Source organism: Bombina bombina, chromosome 4, assembly GCF_027579735.1.
Source record: "Bombina bombina isolate aBomBom1 chromosome 4, aBomBom1.pri, whole genome shotgun sequence".
In the NCBI taxonomy this organism is placed as follows: domain Eukaryota; kingdom Metazoa; phylum Chordata; class Amphibia; order Anura; family Bombinatoridae; genus Bombina; species Bombina bombina.
Window position 1 is genome coordinate 68,449,579 of NC_069502.1, and position 16,920 is coordinate 68,466,498.

The following is a 16,920-nucleotide window of genomic DNA, read 5'->3' on the forward strand; positions in this document are numbered from 1 at the left end:
ATAAAGAAAGAGGCATTCCTAAGCTGCGTACAAAATCTTGTAATGGGAGTGATCCATCCAGTTCCGCGGACGGAACAAGGACAGGGGTTTTATTCAAATCTGTTTGTGGTTCCCAAAAAAGAGGGAACCTTCAGACCAATTTTGGATTTAAAGATCCTAAACAAATTCCTCAGAGTTCCGTCATTCAAGTTGGAAACTATTCGAACCATTTTGCCCATGATCCAAGAGGGTCAGTACATGACCACAGTGGACTTAAAGGATGCCTACCTTCACATTCCGATTCACAAGAATCATCATCAGTTCCTGAGGTTTGCCTTTCTAGACAGGCATTACCAATTTGTAGCTCTTCCATTCGGGTTGGCTACAGCCCCAAGAATTTTTACAAAGGTTCTGGGCTCACTTCTGGCGGTCCTAAGACCGCGAGGCATAGCGGTGGCTCCTTACCTGGACGACATCCTGATACAGGCGTCAAGCTTTCAAATTGCCAAATCTCATACGGAGATAGTTCTGGCATTCCTGAGGTCGCATGGGTGGAAAGTGAACGAAGAAAAGAGTTCTCTATCTCCTCTCACAAGGGTTTCCTTCCTAGGGACTCTAATAGATTCTGTAGAAATGAAAATTTACCTGACAGAGTCCAGGTTATCAAAACTTCTAAATGCTTGCCGTGTTCTTCACACCATTCCGCGCCCCACGGTGGCTCAGTGCATGGAAGTAATCGGCTTAATGGTAGCGGCAATGGACATAGTGCCATTCGCGCGCCTGCATCTCAGACCGCTGCAATTATGCATGCTCAGTCAGTGGAATGGGGATTACACAGATTTGTCCCCTCTACTAAATCTGGGTCAGGAAACCAGAGATTCTCTTCTCTGGTGGTTATCTCGGGCCCATCTTCGCAGACCAGATTGGACAATTGTAACAACAGATGCCAGCCTTCTAGGTTGGGGTGCAGTCTGGAACTCCCTGAAGGCTCAGGGTTCATGGACTCCGGAGGAGAAACTCCTCCCAATAAATATTCTGGAGTTAAGAGCAATATTCAATGCTCTTCTGGCTTGGCCTCAGCTAGCAACACTGAGGTTCATCACGACTGTGGCTTACATCAATCATCAAGGGGGAACCAGGAGTTACCTAGCGATGTCAGAGGTCTCCAAGATAATTCGATGGGCAGAGACTCACTCTTGCCACCTGTCAGCGATCCATATCCCAGGTGTAGAGAACTGGGAGGCGGATTTTCTAAGTCGTCAGACTTTTCATCCGGGGGAATGGGAACTCCATCCGGAGGTGTTTGCTCAATTGGTTCTCCGTTGGGGCAAACCAGAATTGGATCTCATGGCGTCTCGCCAGAACGCCAAGCTTCCTTGTTACGGATCCAGGTCCAGGGACCCAGAAGCGGCACTGATAGATGCTCTAGCAGCGCCTTGGTTCTTCAACCTGGCTTATGTGTTTCCACCGTTTCCTTTGCTCCCTCGTCTGATTGCCAAAATCAAACAGGAAAGAGCATCGGTGATATTGATAGCGCCTGCGTGGCCACGCAGGACCTGGTATGCAGACCTAGTGGACATGTCATCCTTTCCACCATGGACTCTGCCTCTGAGACAAGACCTTCTAATACAAGGTCCTTTCAATCATCCGAATCTACTTTCTCTGAGACTGACTGCATGGAGATTGAACGCTTGATCCTATCAAAGCGTGGCTTCTCCGAGTCAGTAATTGATACCTTAATACAGGCACGAAAGCCTGTCACCAGGAAAATTTACCACAAGATATGGCGTAAATATCTTCATTGGTGTGAATCCAAGAATTACTCATGGAGTAGGGTTAGGATTCCTAGGATATTGTCCTTCCTCCAAGAGGGTTTGGACAAAGGATTATCAGCTAGTTCTTTAAAGGGACAGATTTCTGCTCTGTCTATTCTTTTACACAAGCGTCTGGCAGAAGTTCCAGACGTTCAGGCATTTTGTCAGGCTTTAGTTAGAATTAAGCCTGTGTTTAAACCTGTTGCTCCTCCATGGAGCTTAAACTTGGTTCTTAAAGTTCTTCAAGGGGTTCCGTTTGAACCCCTTCATTCTATTGATATCAAACTTCTTTCATGGAAAGTTCTTTTTCTGATGGCTATTTCCTCGGCTCGAAGAGTCTCGGAGTTATCTGCCTGGGTTTTTTCCTAAGGTGGTTTCTAACAAGAATATCAATCAAGAGATTGTTGTTCCATCATTATGTCCTAAGGAACGTCTTTTGCATAATCTAGACGTAGTCCGTGCCTTGAAGTTTTACTTACAGGCTACTAAAGATTTTCGCCAAACATCTAACCTGTTTGTTGTTTACTCTGGACAGAGGAGAGGTCAGAAGGCCTCGGCAACCTCTTTCTTTTTGGCTTCGGAGTATAATCCGTTTAGCCTATGAGACTGCTGGACAGCAGCCTCCTGTAAGGATTACAGCTCATTCTACTAGAGCTGTGGCTTCCACCTGGGCCTTTAAAAATGAGGCCTCTGTTGAACAGATTTGCAAGGCTGCAACTTGGTCTTCGCTTCATACTTTTTCCAAATTTTACAAATTTGATACTTTTGCTTCTTCGGAGGCTGTTTTTGGGAGAGGTTCTACTGGCAGTGGTTCCTTCCGTTTAAGTTCCTGCCTTGTCCCTCCCATCATCCGTGTACTTTGGTATTGGTATCCCACAAGTAATGGATGATCCGTGGACTGGATACACTTAACAAGAGAAAACATAATTTATGCTTACCTGATAAATTTATTTCTCTTGTAGTGTATCCAGTCCACGGCCCGCCCTGTCCTTTTCAGGCAGGTCTAAATTTTAATTAAACTACAGTCACCACTGCACCCTATGGTTTCTCCTTTCTCGGCTTGTTTCGGTCGAATGACTGGATATGGCAGTGAGGGGAGGAGCTATATAGCAGCTCTGCTGTGGGTGATCCTCTTGCAACTTCCTGTTGGGAAGGAGAATATCCCACAAGTAATGGATGATCCGTGGACTGGATACACTACAAGAGAAATAAATTTATCAGGTAAGCATAAATTATGTTTTTAGTTTTTAAAAACAGCGCATACAAAACAAAATGGCCGCCACACTGTGTAATGTATTGCTTTCATATTACACACACTAATGCTCACCATAGACCTCTACAATTTGCTGACGTTTCATGAAAATTTGCAAATGTTTTATTTCACGACGGCGAATGCGCAATGCAAATTTTAACTGCAATATTGTCTTTGAGGGTTATGACTATGTTTAATCATGTTTTTATTACACTGCGTAATTTTGCACTTTATACGTTAGTTTTACAATATTTAACCATATTACAAATAAATGACGATTAAAAAGGTTAATGTCTCACAGCAGCCATGTTGATTATGGAAAAATCGCAATTTTAACAAACTTGGTAGAGGATCTTGCAAGGAGCATATGTGCAAAATTGCGCTTTATTGCACTAAGCAGTTTAAGAGAAGATGTTTAAATATTTTCGCAAAATGCAAGATGGCTGCTACATCATGTGACCAAGGCACTTCTGTTGAGGAAAATGTAGGTCATAGTAGCACTGAGCACAGCAAGTTTCAAAGTTGTAACATAAGCAGTTTCAGAGCTAAAGATAATTTAAGCAGTTTTCGAAATTTGTCGCAAAAAACAATATGGCTGCGTAACCTTATGACCTATGAGTTCAATATTATATGAGATGTAGCATAGCAATAGGCAGTACCAGCATACCTGATTTTAAGAGCTTTGCATTTTGCAGTTCAAGAGTTATGGGCAATAGTATAAGTTTGGCGGAATAATAATAATAATCCTGACAATAATAGGTTGTCCTGCAACTTCGTTGCATGGCCACCTAATTAACTGAAATCTTAGCACATGTTGACACTTCATATTTTATTTTCTTCCTATTTCTCAGTGAGTGATTCCACAGCCAATTATATTGGAACTGAGCCATGGAAACCAAAAGAAGCCTTAGAGGATAACGGGGTCATTACTGACAAGTCTGATATATATGCTTACGGTCTCACACTCTGGGAGATGATGACTTTGTCAATACCACATATAAATTTGCCACCAGAAAATGATGATGATGTAGGTATGTAAGCAAACCTTCTATACATTTAAATTTCATACAGTTTTTACTGAAGTGCATCACTCTTCTGAAGTATGTAATACAATTTAGTATAGAATGGCTTTTTTTTTCCCTTCCCCTGCTTGATACTGAGCTTAAACATTTTAGGCATATCTTTATATATTTTTAGATTCCTTTGATGAACATGATTTTGATGAGGATGCATATTATGAAGCATTGGGGACAAGACCTCCACTTAATATTGAAGAACTTGATGAATCCTATCAATTGGTTATCGAATTATTTACCATTTGCACAAGTGAAAACCCTAAGGAGAGGCCTTCTGCAAGCCAAATTCTTGAGATCCTGGAGGCGGAAGTTAAAAATTAAGCATTTCTTACACTCAAAAAAAAGAAAAAGGAAAAAAAAGCTAGTTATTTGAAACCTTTAATTTTCGCTACGGTGTTTTGGACAATAGTTACATTTAGAACACTGAAGTGCTGTAGTGAGTAAGATGTTGCTGTGATAGTTTAAAGCAACAAGTTGCAATTTTATCTTTAATTGTTTTAAGAAAATGTTAGAAACTGCATCTAGAAATTAGAAATCCCTGTGCATTCTTTGTAAAATGACTTACATTTGGTGAAAAATGTCAATGTTTGTTATATATATTCAGTTTATGCACTTTCATGTGTAGCTTCTAACACTACTTTTCTACAATGTAGCAGATAGGGAGCTATTCACGTCTGCAGTTGTCCTGTGTTTTTTCCATGTTTTATTCATGTTTAGTTCGTTATTAAACCTTTTTATATATAAAAAGAGGACTCAGTGAAATTGCTTACACAATAAAGGTAAATTACATGTTCTACTTGATAGTGTGCATGGTCTGGATAATAAACAATGTTCAGTTTTATTTCCATTTACTTTAAAATCAGTTTTGATTTGCTAAGATTCAAAAACTTCTAACTAAGATGAAACTTTGGACACTACATAGTTTATCCTGCATAAATCTCTTGATCTCTAGCTCTCTAATTTCAAACTGGAACATCTTTTGTAAAACTTTAAACATGCTTATTAGCCCCTTGCTTAGCCCGGCGTACTGTTATCAATGTTTCTTTGTTCTCTTAGTATCTTTATTTGAAAAGCAGGAATGGAAGCTTTGAAGCTGGCCCATTTTAGGTTCAACACCTGGGTTGCGCTTGTTGATTCAATCAAGTGCTATCCAGGGTGCTGAACCGAAAATGGGCCGGCTCCAAAGCTTCCATTCCTGCTTTTTCAAATAAAGATACCAAGAGAACATAGAAAATTTGCTTAAAGTTGCTTAAAATTTGCCTGCTCTATCCGAATCATGAAAGAAGAAAAAATTGGTTTAGTATCCTTGAAGAAAAATCCCTGAAGAAAACCTTGTAGTGTTGGGTTTTTTCTTTTTAAAGATACGATGAGTCCACGGATTTAATCTTTGTGGGATTACGCCTCCTGGTCAGCAGGAGGAGGCAAAGAGCACCACAGCAGAGCTGTGTGTGTGTATATATATATATATATATATATATGTGTGTGTGTGTGTATATATATGTGTGTGTGTGTATATATGTATATGTATGTATGTATGTATATATATATATATATATATATGTGTATATATATGTGTATATATATATATATGTGTGTATATATATATATATATATATATATATGTATGTATATGTATATATATATATATATATATATATATATATATATATATATATGTATGTATATATATGTATATATATGTGTGTATATATATATATATATATATATATTCTCCTCCCTTCCCTCCCACTCCAGTCATTCTCTTTGCCTGTGTTAGTGATAGGAAGAGGTAAAGTGAGCCTTCCGTTTAGGTTACCTGTCTTGTCCCTCCCGTTTCATCCGTGTACTATAGCTTTGGTATTGTATCCCACAAGTAAGGATGAAATCCGTGGACTCATCGTATCTTTAAAAAGAAAAGGAAATTTATGCTTGCCTGATAAATTTTGTTTCTTTTTAGATACGATGAGTCCACGGCCTGCCCTGTTTTTTTGAGACAGGTCTTTATTTTTGTCAGACACCTCTGCACCTTGGCTTTTCCTTTCTCTCTTCCTAACTTTGGTCGAATGACTGGAGTGGGAGGGAAGGGAGGAGCTATATATACAGCTATGCTGTGGTGCTCATTGCCCCCTCCTGCTGACGATCAGGCGTAATCCCACAAGTAAGGATGAAATCCGTGGACTCATCGTATCTAAAAAGAAACAAATTTATCAGGTAAGCATTTTTTTTTTTTTTTTTTGTTTAATACATATTTCTTTTGGCACCTGACTGCTTCCGGAGTGAGTAGCGCCGTGAGTAGTGTGTGCAACATTTTTTTTGGTGCAAGACCCATAAGAATGTGTTATTGTAATAAGCAGGTTAAATTATAAAAATTAAGTCACCCATTTAACAGTTTTTTCCATTAATGTCAATATTATAATTTTATTTTTAACTTGTGTACATCTAAAGAAGTATTTTTATTTGCATACACATAAATATCACTTGAATCACAAAAAAGAATATCTTCACTGTAGTGTGCACAATGAGGCATAAGCTTTGTAAATATAAAAAATACAGATTATTTTTGTCTGACAAAACCTATTACTTAAAAGAAAAGACAATATATTCATTGCACTTCTGGGTAGTCTTCTCTGGGGACAGTGGAAGTGACGGGTGTTATGAGGCACACATAAAAAAAATAAAGATGTTAACTGTGCAAGGGATGTAACATGTTGCTGTTGTATTGGAGGGTTAAACTTATAGTGGGGCCATTTTGGACCCTCTGGGTTGTTTGTGCAGCTCTGAATAATACTGGGTGACTATTTTTAAGTGACAGGGACCCAGCACACAAACTTCCAACATATGCCCCTTATATAAGGCAACTAAATTACTGAAACATACACTCTAGTAAAGACAAAAAAAAATGACTCTTATCTGAGATTCAAGGCCCTAGTGAGTGTGTGTCAATGAGGGCAGCAGCCAGCAAAGCATAATATTCATGCTGTTTAAAGGGATACAAATGTTAAAATGAAAAAATGTAAACACTGCTGTACATGCATAACTATGCTTGCCTAGTGATTTAACATGAAATCTTTCCAATGGTTTATTTTTACTTGCTGAAGCTCTGGTTTACAGTTCCTTTACCTTAATTTATTTTACAAGATATGACGAGTCCACGGATTTCATCTTTACTTATGGGATATCGCCTCCTGGTCAGCAGGAGGAGGCAGCACCACAGCAGAGCTGTATATATAGCTCCTCCCTTCCCTCCCACTCCAGTCATTCCCTTTGCCTGTGTTAGTGATAGGAAGTGAGGTGTTCGTTTAGATTCTTTAATCAAGAGTTTATTATTTCTCTTACATGGTGTATCCAGTCCACGGATTCATCCTTACTTGTGGGATATTCTCAATCCCTACAGGAAGTGGCAAAGAGAGCACACAGCAAAGCTGTCCATATAGCTCCCCTCAGGCTCCGCCCCCCAGTCATTCTCTTTGCCGCTCTAACAAGTAGCATCTCAACGGGAGGGTAAAGAGTATGTGGTGTTAGATTTGTAGTTTTTATTTCTTCAATCAAGAGTTTATTTTAAAATAGTGCCGGTTTGTACTATTTACTCTGAGGCAGAAAGTGATGAAGATTTCTGCTGAGAGGAAAAAGATTTTAGCATGTTGTAACTAAAATCCATTGCTGTTCCCACACAGGACTGTTGAGTATCGGAGAACTTCAGTTGGGGGGGAACAGTTTGCAGGCTTAACTGCTTAAGGTATGCTCAGTCACTTTTTTTCTAACAAGACTTGGTAATGCTAGAAGACTGACAGAAATCCCCATGTGGGAAGGTAAGCCATATTCTGAGACTCAGTATAGAAGGATGGCTTAGTTAAAGGGCTTAAATCACTGGTGGACACTTATGGGGAAATCGATTATTTTATTACTATAATCTGACATTTGCACAAGTGTTTATTATGTTTGGAACACTTTTTTGGGGTTTTATACGCCTGGCATATTTTTAGACACCTAATTTGGCTTAGGAAGGCCCCACAACTCCGGAGTGAAGAGGGAGGGGGCCTAATTTTCGTGCCTCAGTTGCGCAGTTCTTTTGCAAGACCGCTTCATGCAGCTTCACATGTAGAGTCCAGAGATTGCAGGAGGACTACAGGGAGGCTTATTTTCGTCCAAAACTAATCCCCAAGGAAGGTAGGGCCACAGCAGAGACTGTGGCATGGTGCTGTAGTGTGTTAAACCGGTGGCCTGCTTCAATTTGCTCCGGTTTGGGCAATAAGGGGTTAATTGTCTTGAAACTTAGTGTGCAATCATTTCAAAGCATTAGGGTCATATGGTGAAAATTTCATAAAGATTGGATTTTTTTTTGAGATTTGGTAAAAAAGTGTGCGCTTTTTATTATTTAAAGGCACAGTACTGTTTTTTCAAAAAATTCTAAACAAATTCCTCAGAGTTCCATCTTTCAAAATGGAAACCATTCGGACAATCTTGCCGATGATCCAGGAAGGTCAATATATGACTACCGTGGATCTAAAGGATGCGTACCTACATATTCCTATCCACAAAGATCATCATCAGTTCCTAAGGTTCGCCTTTCTGGACACGCATTACCAGTTCGTGGCCCTTCCTTTCGGGTTGGCCACCGCTCCCAGAAAATTTTCACAAAGGTGCTAGGGTCCCTTCTAGCGGTACTAAGACCGCGGGGCATTGCAGTAGCACCTTACCTAGATGACATCTTAATACAGGCGTTGTCTTTTCACAGAGCCAAGGCTCATACGGACATTGTTCTGGCCTTTCTAAGGTCTCACGGGTAGAAGGTGAACGTCGAAAAAAGGTTCTCTGTCCCCGCTCACAAGGGTTCCCTTCCTGGGAACACTAATAGACTCAGTAGAAATGAAAATCTTTCTGACAGAGGTCAGGAAGTCAAAACTTTTAAATACTTGCCGAGTTCTTCATTCCATTCCTCTGCCTTCTGTGGCTCAGTGCATGGAGGTAATCGGATTAATGGTTGCGGCAATGGACGTTGTCCCTTTTGCCCGAATTCATTTAAGACCACTGCAACTGTACATGCTCAAACAGTGGAATGGGGATTATGCAGATTTGTCTCCTCAAATACAAATGGACCAGAAAACCAGAGACTCTCTTCTCTGGTGGTTGTCTCAGGATCACCTGTCTCAGGGAATGAGCTTCCGCAGACCGGAGTGGATCATTGTCACGACCGATGTTAGGCTGGGGTGCGGTCTGGGTCTCCCTGAAAGCTCAGGGTCTATGGTCTCTGGAAGAATCTCTTCTCCCGATTAAACATTTTGGAACTGAGAGCGATATTCAATACGCTCCAGGCATGGCCTCAACTAGCGGAGGCCAAATTCATCAGATTTCAGTCGGACAACATCACGACTAGCGTACATCAATCATCAGGGAGGAACAAAGAGTTCCCTAGCGATAAAGGAAGTAACCAAGATCATCAAATGGGCGGAGGATCACTCCTGCCATCTATCTGCAATTCACATCCCAGGAGTAGACAACTGGGAGGCGGATTTTCTGAGTCGCCAGACTTTCCATCCGGGGGAGTGGGAACTTCACCCGGAGGTTTTTGCTCAGCTGACCCAGCTATGGGGCATTCTAGAATTGGATCTTATGGCGTCCCGTCAGAACACCAAACTTCCCCTTTACGGATCCAGGTCCAGGGATCCCAAGGCGGCATTGATAGATGCTTTAGTAGCGCCTTGGTCATTCAGTCTAGCTTATGTCTTTCCACCGTTTCCTCTTCTCCCTCGGCTAGTAGCCAGAATCAAACAGGAGAAGGCTTCGGTAATTCTGATAGCGCCTGCGTGGCCACGCAGGACTTGCTATGCAGACCTAGTGGACATGTCATCGGTTCCACCATGGAAACTGCCATCGAGGCAGGATCTTCTAATACAAGGTCCATTCAAGCATCCAAATCTAGTTTCTCTGCAACTGACTGCTTGGAGATTGAAAGCTTAATTCTAGCTAAGCGTGGGTTCTCTGAATCAGTTATAGATACTCTGATACAGGCCAGAAAGCCTGTCACCAGGAACATTTACCATAAGATATGGCGGAAATATCTTTGTTGGTGTGAATCCAAAGGTTACTCGTGGAGTAAGATTAGCATTCCAAGGATATTGTCTTTTCTCCAAGAAGGATTGGAGAAAGGTTTGTCAGCTAGTTCCTTAAAGGGACAGATATCTGCTCTGTCTATTCTGTTACACAAGCGTCTGGCAACTGTACCAGACGTTCAGGCGTTTACACAGGCCCTAGTTAGAATCAAGCCTGTCTACAAACCTGTGGCTCCTCCATGGAGTCTAAATTTTAGTTCTTTCCGTTCTTCAAGGGGTTCTGTTTGAACCTTTACATTCCATAGATATTAAGTTATTATCTTGGAAAGTTTTTGTTTTTGGTAGCTATTTCTTCTGCTCGAAGAGTTTCAGAATTGTCTGCTTTGCAGTGTAATTCACCCTATCTGGTGTTCCATGCAGATAAGGTTGTTTTGCGTACCAAACCTGGTTTCCTTCCAAAAGTGTTTTCTAATAAGAATATTAACCAGGAAATCATTGTTCCTTCTCTGTGCCCTAATCCAGTTTCTAAGAAGGAACGACTGTTACACAATCTGGATGTGGTTCGTGCTTTAAAATTCTATTTAAATGCAACTAAAGATTTCAGACAAACATCATCCTTGTTTGTTGTCTATTCTGGTAAGAGGAGAGGTCAGAAAGCGACTGCTACCTCTCTTTCTGGCTGAAAAGCATCATCCGATTGGCTTATGAGACTGCTGGACAGCAGCCTCCTGAACGAATTACAGCTCATTCCACCAGAGCTGTGGCTTCCACATGGGCTTTCAAGAATGAGGCTTCTGTTGAACAGATTTGTAAGGCAGCGACTTGGTCTTCACTGCATACATTTGCCAAATTTTACAAATTCGATACTTTTGCTTCTTCGGAGGCTATTTTTGGGAGAGGTTTTGCAAGCAGTGGTGCCTTCCGTTTAGGTTACCTGACTTGTTCCCTCCCTTCATCCGTGTTCTAAAGCTTTGGTATTGGTATCCGTGGACTGGATACACCATGTAAGAGAAAACAGAATTTATGCTTACCTGATAAATTACTTTCTCTTACGGTGTATCCAGTCCACGGCCCGCCCTTGCAATTAAGTCAGGTTCAAATTTATTTTTGTAAAACTACAGTCACCACTGCACCCTATGGTTTCTCCTTTTTCTCCTAACCGTCGGTCGAATGACTGGGGGGGCGGAGCCTGAGGGGAGCTATATGGACAGCTCTGCTGTGTGCTCTCTTTGCCACTTCCTGTAGGGATTGAGAATATCCCACAAGTAAGGATGAATCCGTGGACTGGATACACCGTAAGAGAAAGTAATTTATCAGGTAAGCATAAATTCTGTTTTTTTAAATGGTACCAGTGAGTACTATTTTTCTCAGGGTAGTGCTACGGGTAGAGCTACAGGCTTTTCAGCAAGGGGCCGGGGAGATCTTTGTTCTGTGACTCCCATACTATTTGCTGCCCTGATGATGGTCTTAGCAAACATTATCTAAGACCCTGTTTATTCCCACAGATCGGCTGAAGGTGATGAAAAGAGCATCTTCATTGTGTGGGACCACGTCATGCTGCGCTCAGCATTAAGGTATGTGCAGTCAATTGCTTCTGGGGAGACAGGTATTATGGTTTGCGTTGGTTAAGAAGACATTTTTATCTCCATGCGGTTTTCCTTTTGCCGGGGACGTAGTTTCAGCCCACGATGGGCGGGGCTTAGCTTTGCGCAGTTGTTATCCGGATCCTTGATCGGCAGCAGGTCTCTAGGCTCCGGTGTGGCCTAAGTCAGCTTGTGTCTGCAAAGTTCACAAGCAGGCTTAGGAGCGCCGCTCACGGAGTATCATTCAGTGTCTTGTGGGGGCAGGTAGGCGCCACAGCAGAGCTGTGGCGAGGTGCAAATGCTAAAGCTGGTCACTAAATCGTTACGCATAGACTGTGCAGATTAAGCAAAATTTACTAAAAGTTTTATAGTGCTCCCTGTTATTACATGGTTTATTGCGGAGCAGAAAAATTAATGCGGTTTTATTTTTTAAAGACGCAGTGTACTTGTTTTTCAAAAAAATTTCTCTAAGTTTTTGGTTTTATAATTATTTTGATTAAGCTAAAAACGACCAATATTGCTATTGCTGGTTTGTTTATCATGGCTGAACTTCAGGAAAGTACATGTTCTATGTGTTTAGATGCCAATGTGGAACCCCCTATTCCTTTTTGTCCCTCATTTACTGAGAGGGCTTTACAGTTTAAAGATCAAATTTCCTTTAATGCAAGTATCTCTTAGGATGCTTCTCAGACTGATGAGACTCGGGGTATGCCGCAACTTTCTCCCCAAGCGTCACAACCTTTAACGCCCGCTCAAGCGACGCCGTGTTCTTCAACTGCGTCCACCTCATTCACCCTGCAGGATATGGCTGCAGTTATGTCATCCGCTCTTACAGAAGTTTTATCTAAGTTGCCAGTGTAACAAGGCAAACGCAGTAGGACAGAGGCCAATGTGGTCCCTGCGACTTCTGATGCTTTGATGGCTATCTCCGATATACCTTCCCAGGGCTCTGAATTGGGGGGTAGGGAGGCCCTGTCTGAGGGGGAACTGTCTGACTCAGGAAGTGCATTGCCCCCGACAGATTCGGACGTCATGTCCTTCAGGTTTAAGCTTGAACACCTCCGTCTTTTGCTGCGAGAGGTTTTGGTGACTCTGGACGACACTGACTATTGTGGTCCCACCAGAGAAATTGAGTAAGATGGACAAATACTTAGAGGTCCCTTCTTATTCCGATGGTTTTTCTGGTTCCTAAGAGAATTTTGGAAATTATTGCAAGGGAATGGGAAAGACCGGGTATCCCGTTCTCCCCTTCCCCTATTTTTAAGAAAATGTACCCTATAGCGGATACCGTTCGCGACTCTTGGCAGACGGTCCCTAAGGTGGAGGGAGCTATTTCTACCCTGGCGAAGCGTACAACTATTCCTATCGAGGACAGTTGTGCTTTCAAAGACCCTATGGATAAGAAGTTGGAGGGTCTTCTCAAAAAACTATGTTCATCAGGGGTTTCTATTGCAACCTGCGGCCTGCATTGTAACAGTTACAACTGCGGATGCTTTTTGGTTTGACGCTCTAGAGGAGTCTCTTAGAACTGAGACCTCCGTAGAGGAAATACAGGACAGAATTAAGGCCCTTAAGTTGGCTAATTCCTTTATTATGGATGCTTCCTTTCAGATCACCAAATTGGCGGCTAAGAGTTCGGGATTCTCCATCTTAGCACGAAGAGCCTTATGGTTAAAATCTTGGTCTGCAGATGTGTCCTCTAAATACAAGCTTTTGGCTATTCCTTTCAAGGGAAAGACCCTATTTGGGCCTTATTTGAAAGAAATAATTTCTGATATTACGGGAGGTAAGGGTCATATCCTCCCTCAAGACAAGACATCTAAGCAAAGGGGACGACAGTAATTTTCGTTCCTTTCGTAATTTCAATGGAGTCCACCCCTTTCTCTTCTGCTACACAGAAAGGGAATTATTCACAGGCCAAACCCACCTGGAGACACAACCAGGCTTGGAATAAGGGTAAACAACCCAAGAAGCCCGCTGCTGCTCCCAAGACAGCATGAAGGGTGGCCCCCGATCCGGGACCGGATCTGGTAGGGGGCAGACTTTCTCTCTTTGTCCAGGCTTGGATAAGAGACGTTCAGGATCCCTGGACACTAGAAATCGTGTCTCAAGGGTATCAGTTGGAGTTCAAAGATTCCTTCCCAAGGGTAAGGTTTCTTCTTTCACTGTTGTCTGTAGACCAGATAAAAAGAGAGGTGTTCTTACGTTGTGTAAAAGACCTCTCCACTATGGGAGTAATTTGTCCCGTTCCAATACAGGGGCAGGGGTTTTACTCAAATCTCTTTGTGGTTCCCAAAAAAGAGGGAACGTTCCAACCCTTTTTAGATCTCAAGAGTCTAAAGAAGTTTCTCAGAGTTCCATCCTTCAAAATGGAGACTATTAGGACAATTCTTTCATTGATCCAGGAGGGTCAATATAGGACTACCGTGGACTTAAAGGATGCATATCTTCATATTCCTATCCAGAGATCATCACCAGTTCCTGAGGTTTGCCTTTCTGGACAAACGTTTTCAGTTCGTGGCCCTTCCTTTCGGGCTGGCTACGGCACCCAGGATCTTCACAAAGGTTCTAGGGTCTCTGCTGGCGGTTCTCAGGCCGCGGGGCATTGCAGTGGCGCCTTATCTGGACGATATTCTAATGCAGGCGTCGTCTTATCAGCTGACAGTCTCATACCAACATTGTTCTATCCTTTCTCAGGACTCACGGTTGGAAGGTGACTCTAAAAAAGAGTTCACTAATTCCACAGACAAGGGTTCCCTTCCTGGGAACTCTAATAGACTCTATATCCATGAACTTCTTTTTGACAGAAGTCAGAAAGTTGAAGATTCTGAATACATGCCGATCCCTTCAGTCCAATCCTCGGCCATCAGTGGCTCAGTGCATGGCGGTAATTGGATTGATGGTGGCGGCAATGGACATCATTCCGTTTGCTCGTTTTCATCTCAGACCTCTACAACTGAGCATGCTCAAACAGTGGAATGTAGATTATGCAAATTTGTCTCCTCAGATAGATCTGGATCAGGAGACAAGGTATTCTCCTCTTTGGTGGTTGTCGCCGGATCATCTGTCCCAAGGGACGTGCTTCCGCAGACCCTCATGGGTGATAGTGACAACGGACGCCAGCCTGATAGGATGGGGTGCAGTCTGGAATTCCCTGAAGTCTCAGGGTGTGTGGGCTCGGTCGGAGTCTCTACTTCCCATCAATATTCTGGAGTTGAGAGCAATATTCAATGTGCTTCAGGCTTGGCCTCAGTTGGCTTCGGCCAAATTCATCAGATTCCAGTCGGACAACATCACGACTGTAGCTTACATCAATCATCAGGGAGGAACAAGGAGTTCCTTAGCGATGACAGAAGTATCCAAGATAATTCAGTGGGCGGAAGCTCACTCTTATCTGTCAGCAATCTACATCCCAGGAGTGGACAACTGGGAGGCGGATTTCTTGAGCAGACAGATGTTTCATCCGGGGGAATGGGAACTCCATCCGGAGGTATTTGCCAACCTGATTCTCAGATGGGGCAGGCCGGAGCTGGATCTTATGGCGTCTCGTCAGAATGCCAAGCTCCCGAGATACCGATCTAGGTCAAGGGATACTCAGGCCGAACTGATAGATGCCTTGGTCGTTCAACCTAGCTTATGTGTTTTCGCTGTTTGCTCTCCTTCCCCGGGTGATTGCTCGAGTCAAACGGGAGAGGGCTTCGGTGATTCTCATCGCTCCTGCGTGGCCTTGCAGGACTTGGTATGCCGATCTGGTGGACATGTCCACTCTGCTGCCGTGGAAGCTTCCATTGAGGCAGGACCTTCTCATTAAGGGACCCTTCCATCATCCGAATCTATAGACAGAAAATACTCTAGTAGCAGATAACGTAACTACAGTATATGTAAGAGGCGCCTGGGATCGGGTAAGACACACTTGAGATATGATATATAATGATAGGCTGATAAGACTTATAATATAACAGTAAAAGTATACAAACTAATAGTCCAATAGATGGTAAATAATGATGAGGCAGTCCTTTAATTCAGTATTGGATGGTCCCAGATGATGTATATTCAAAACAATAGGCCGCTCCTCTAGGGTGTCGTGCCGCGACACAGGTCCAGAGAATCTAAACAAATCCTGATATCAGGTTATAGCCTGATGAAACAGTGTGTCACACTGAGAAACGCGTTGCTGTTTTTATAATTTTAATAAACTTTTTATAAAAAGTTTTCAACCCTCTTTTTGCTGCCGACCTATCTTTCCCTATTTTGGGACTTATCCTCCTGTTTGGAGCTGTGGACTCTCCTCCCAGGCTTCTGGACCTGGCCGACTGACCATCGCTGTACAGACTTCCTCTGCGGTTTCCCTGGACTCTCCCTGGCGAGACGAGGATTCCTCTTCCATCCATTGGTCTACCGGACGACGTGCTGTTCCGGACTGCTGGTATTGCACATCTGTGCTTTACATTTTGTGAGTAGGATTCTTCTGTCATTCTTGTCTTGTATCTGAATTACTCTATGATCTGCACCATGTGGCGCCCTCTACTCTGATTTGTTTAGATCATCCGAATCTAGTTTCTCTGCAGCTGACTGCTTGGAGATTGAACGCTTGATTTTATCTAAGCGAGGGTTCTCTGATTCGGTCATTGATACCTTGATCCAGGCACGTAAGCCTGTTGCTAGAAAGATTTACCATAAGATATGGCGTAAATATCTTTATTGATGCGAATCCAAGGGCTACTTATGGAGTAAAATTAGGATTCCTAGAATTTTATCTTTTCTCCAAGATGGATTGGAGAAAGGGTTGTCAGCGAGTTCCTTAAAGGGACAGATCTCTGCTTTATCTATTTTGCTACACAAACGTCTGGCAGATATTCCGGATGTTCAATCTTTTTGTCAGGCTCTGACTAGAATCAGGCCTGTGTTTAGACTTATTGCTCCTCCTTGGAATTTGAATTTAGTTCTTAAAGTTCTTCAAGGGGTTCAGTTTGAACCTATGCATTCCATAGATATTAAATTGTTATTTTGGAAAGTTTTTTTATTTTTGGTTGCTATTTCTTCTGCTCGCAGAGTTTCTGAACTTTCGGCATTACAATGTGATTCTCCTTACCTTATTTTTCATTCCGATAAGGTAGTGTTACATACCAAACCTGGTTTTCTTCCTAAGGTTGTTTCCAATAAAAA

General features: G+C 42.4%; 1 protein-coding gene across 1 annotated transcript in view; it reads left to right on the plus strand.

Annotated features, from left to right (window-relative positions):
* Window positions 1–4,917, plus strand: part of PBK (PDZ binding kinase) — a 39,221-nt gene extending 34,304 nt beyond the window's left edge. Inside the window, exons 6-7 of the mRNA XM_053708907.1 lie at window positions 3,897–4,076; window positions 4,243–4,917. Coding sequence (XP_053564882.1) covers window positions 3,897–4,076; window positions 4,243–4,442 — 380 coding nt within the window. The 3' untranslated portion in view covers window positions 4,443–4,917. The remainder of the gene's footprint in view (window positions 1–3,896; window positions 4,077–4,242) is intronic.
* The last annotated feature ends 12,003 nt before the right edge of the window (window positions 4,918–16,920 follow it).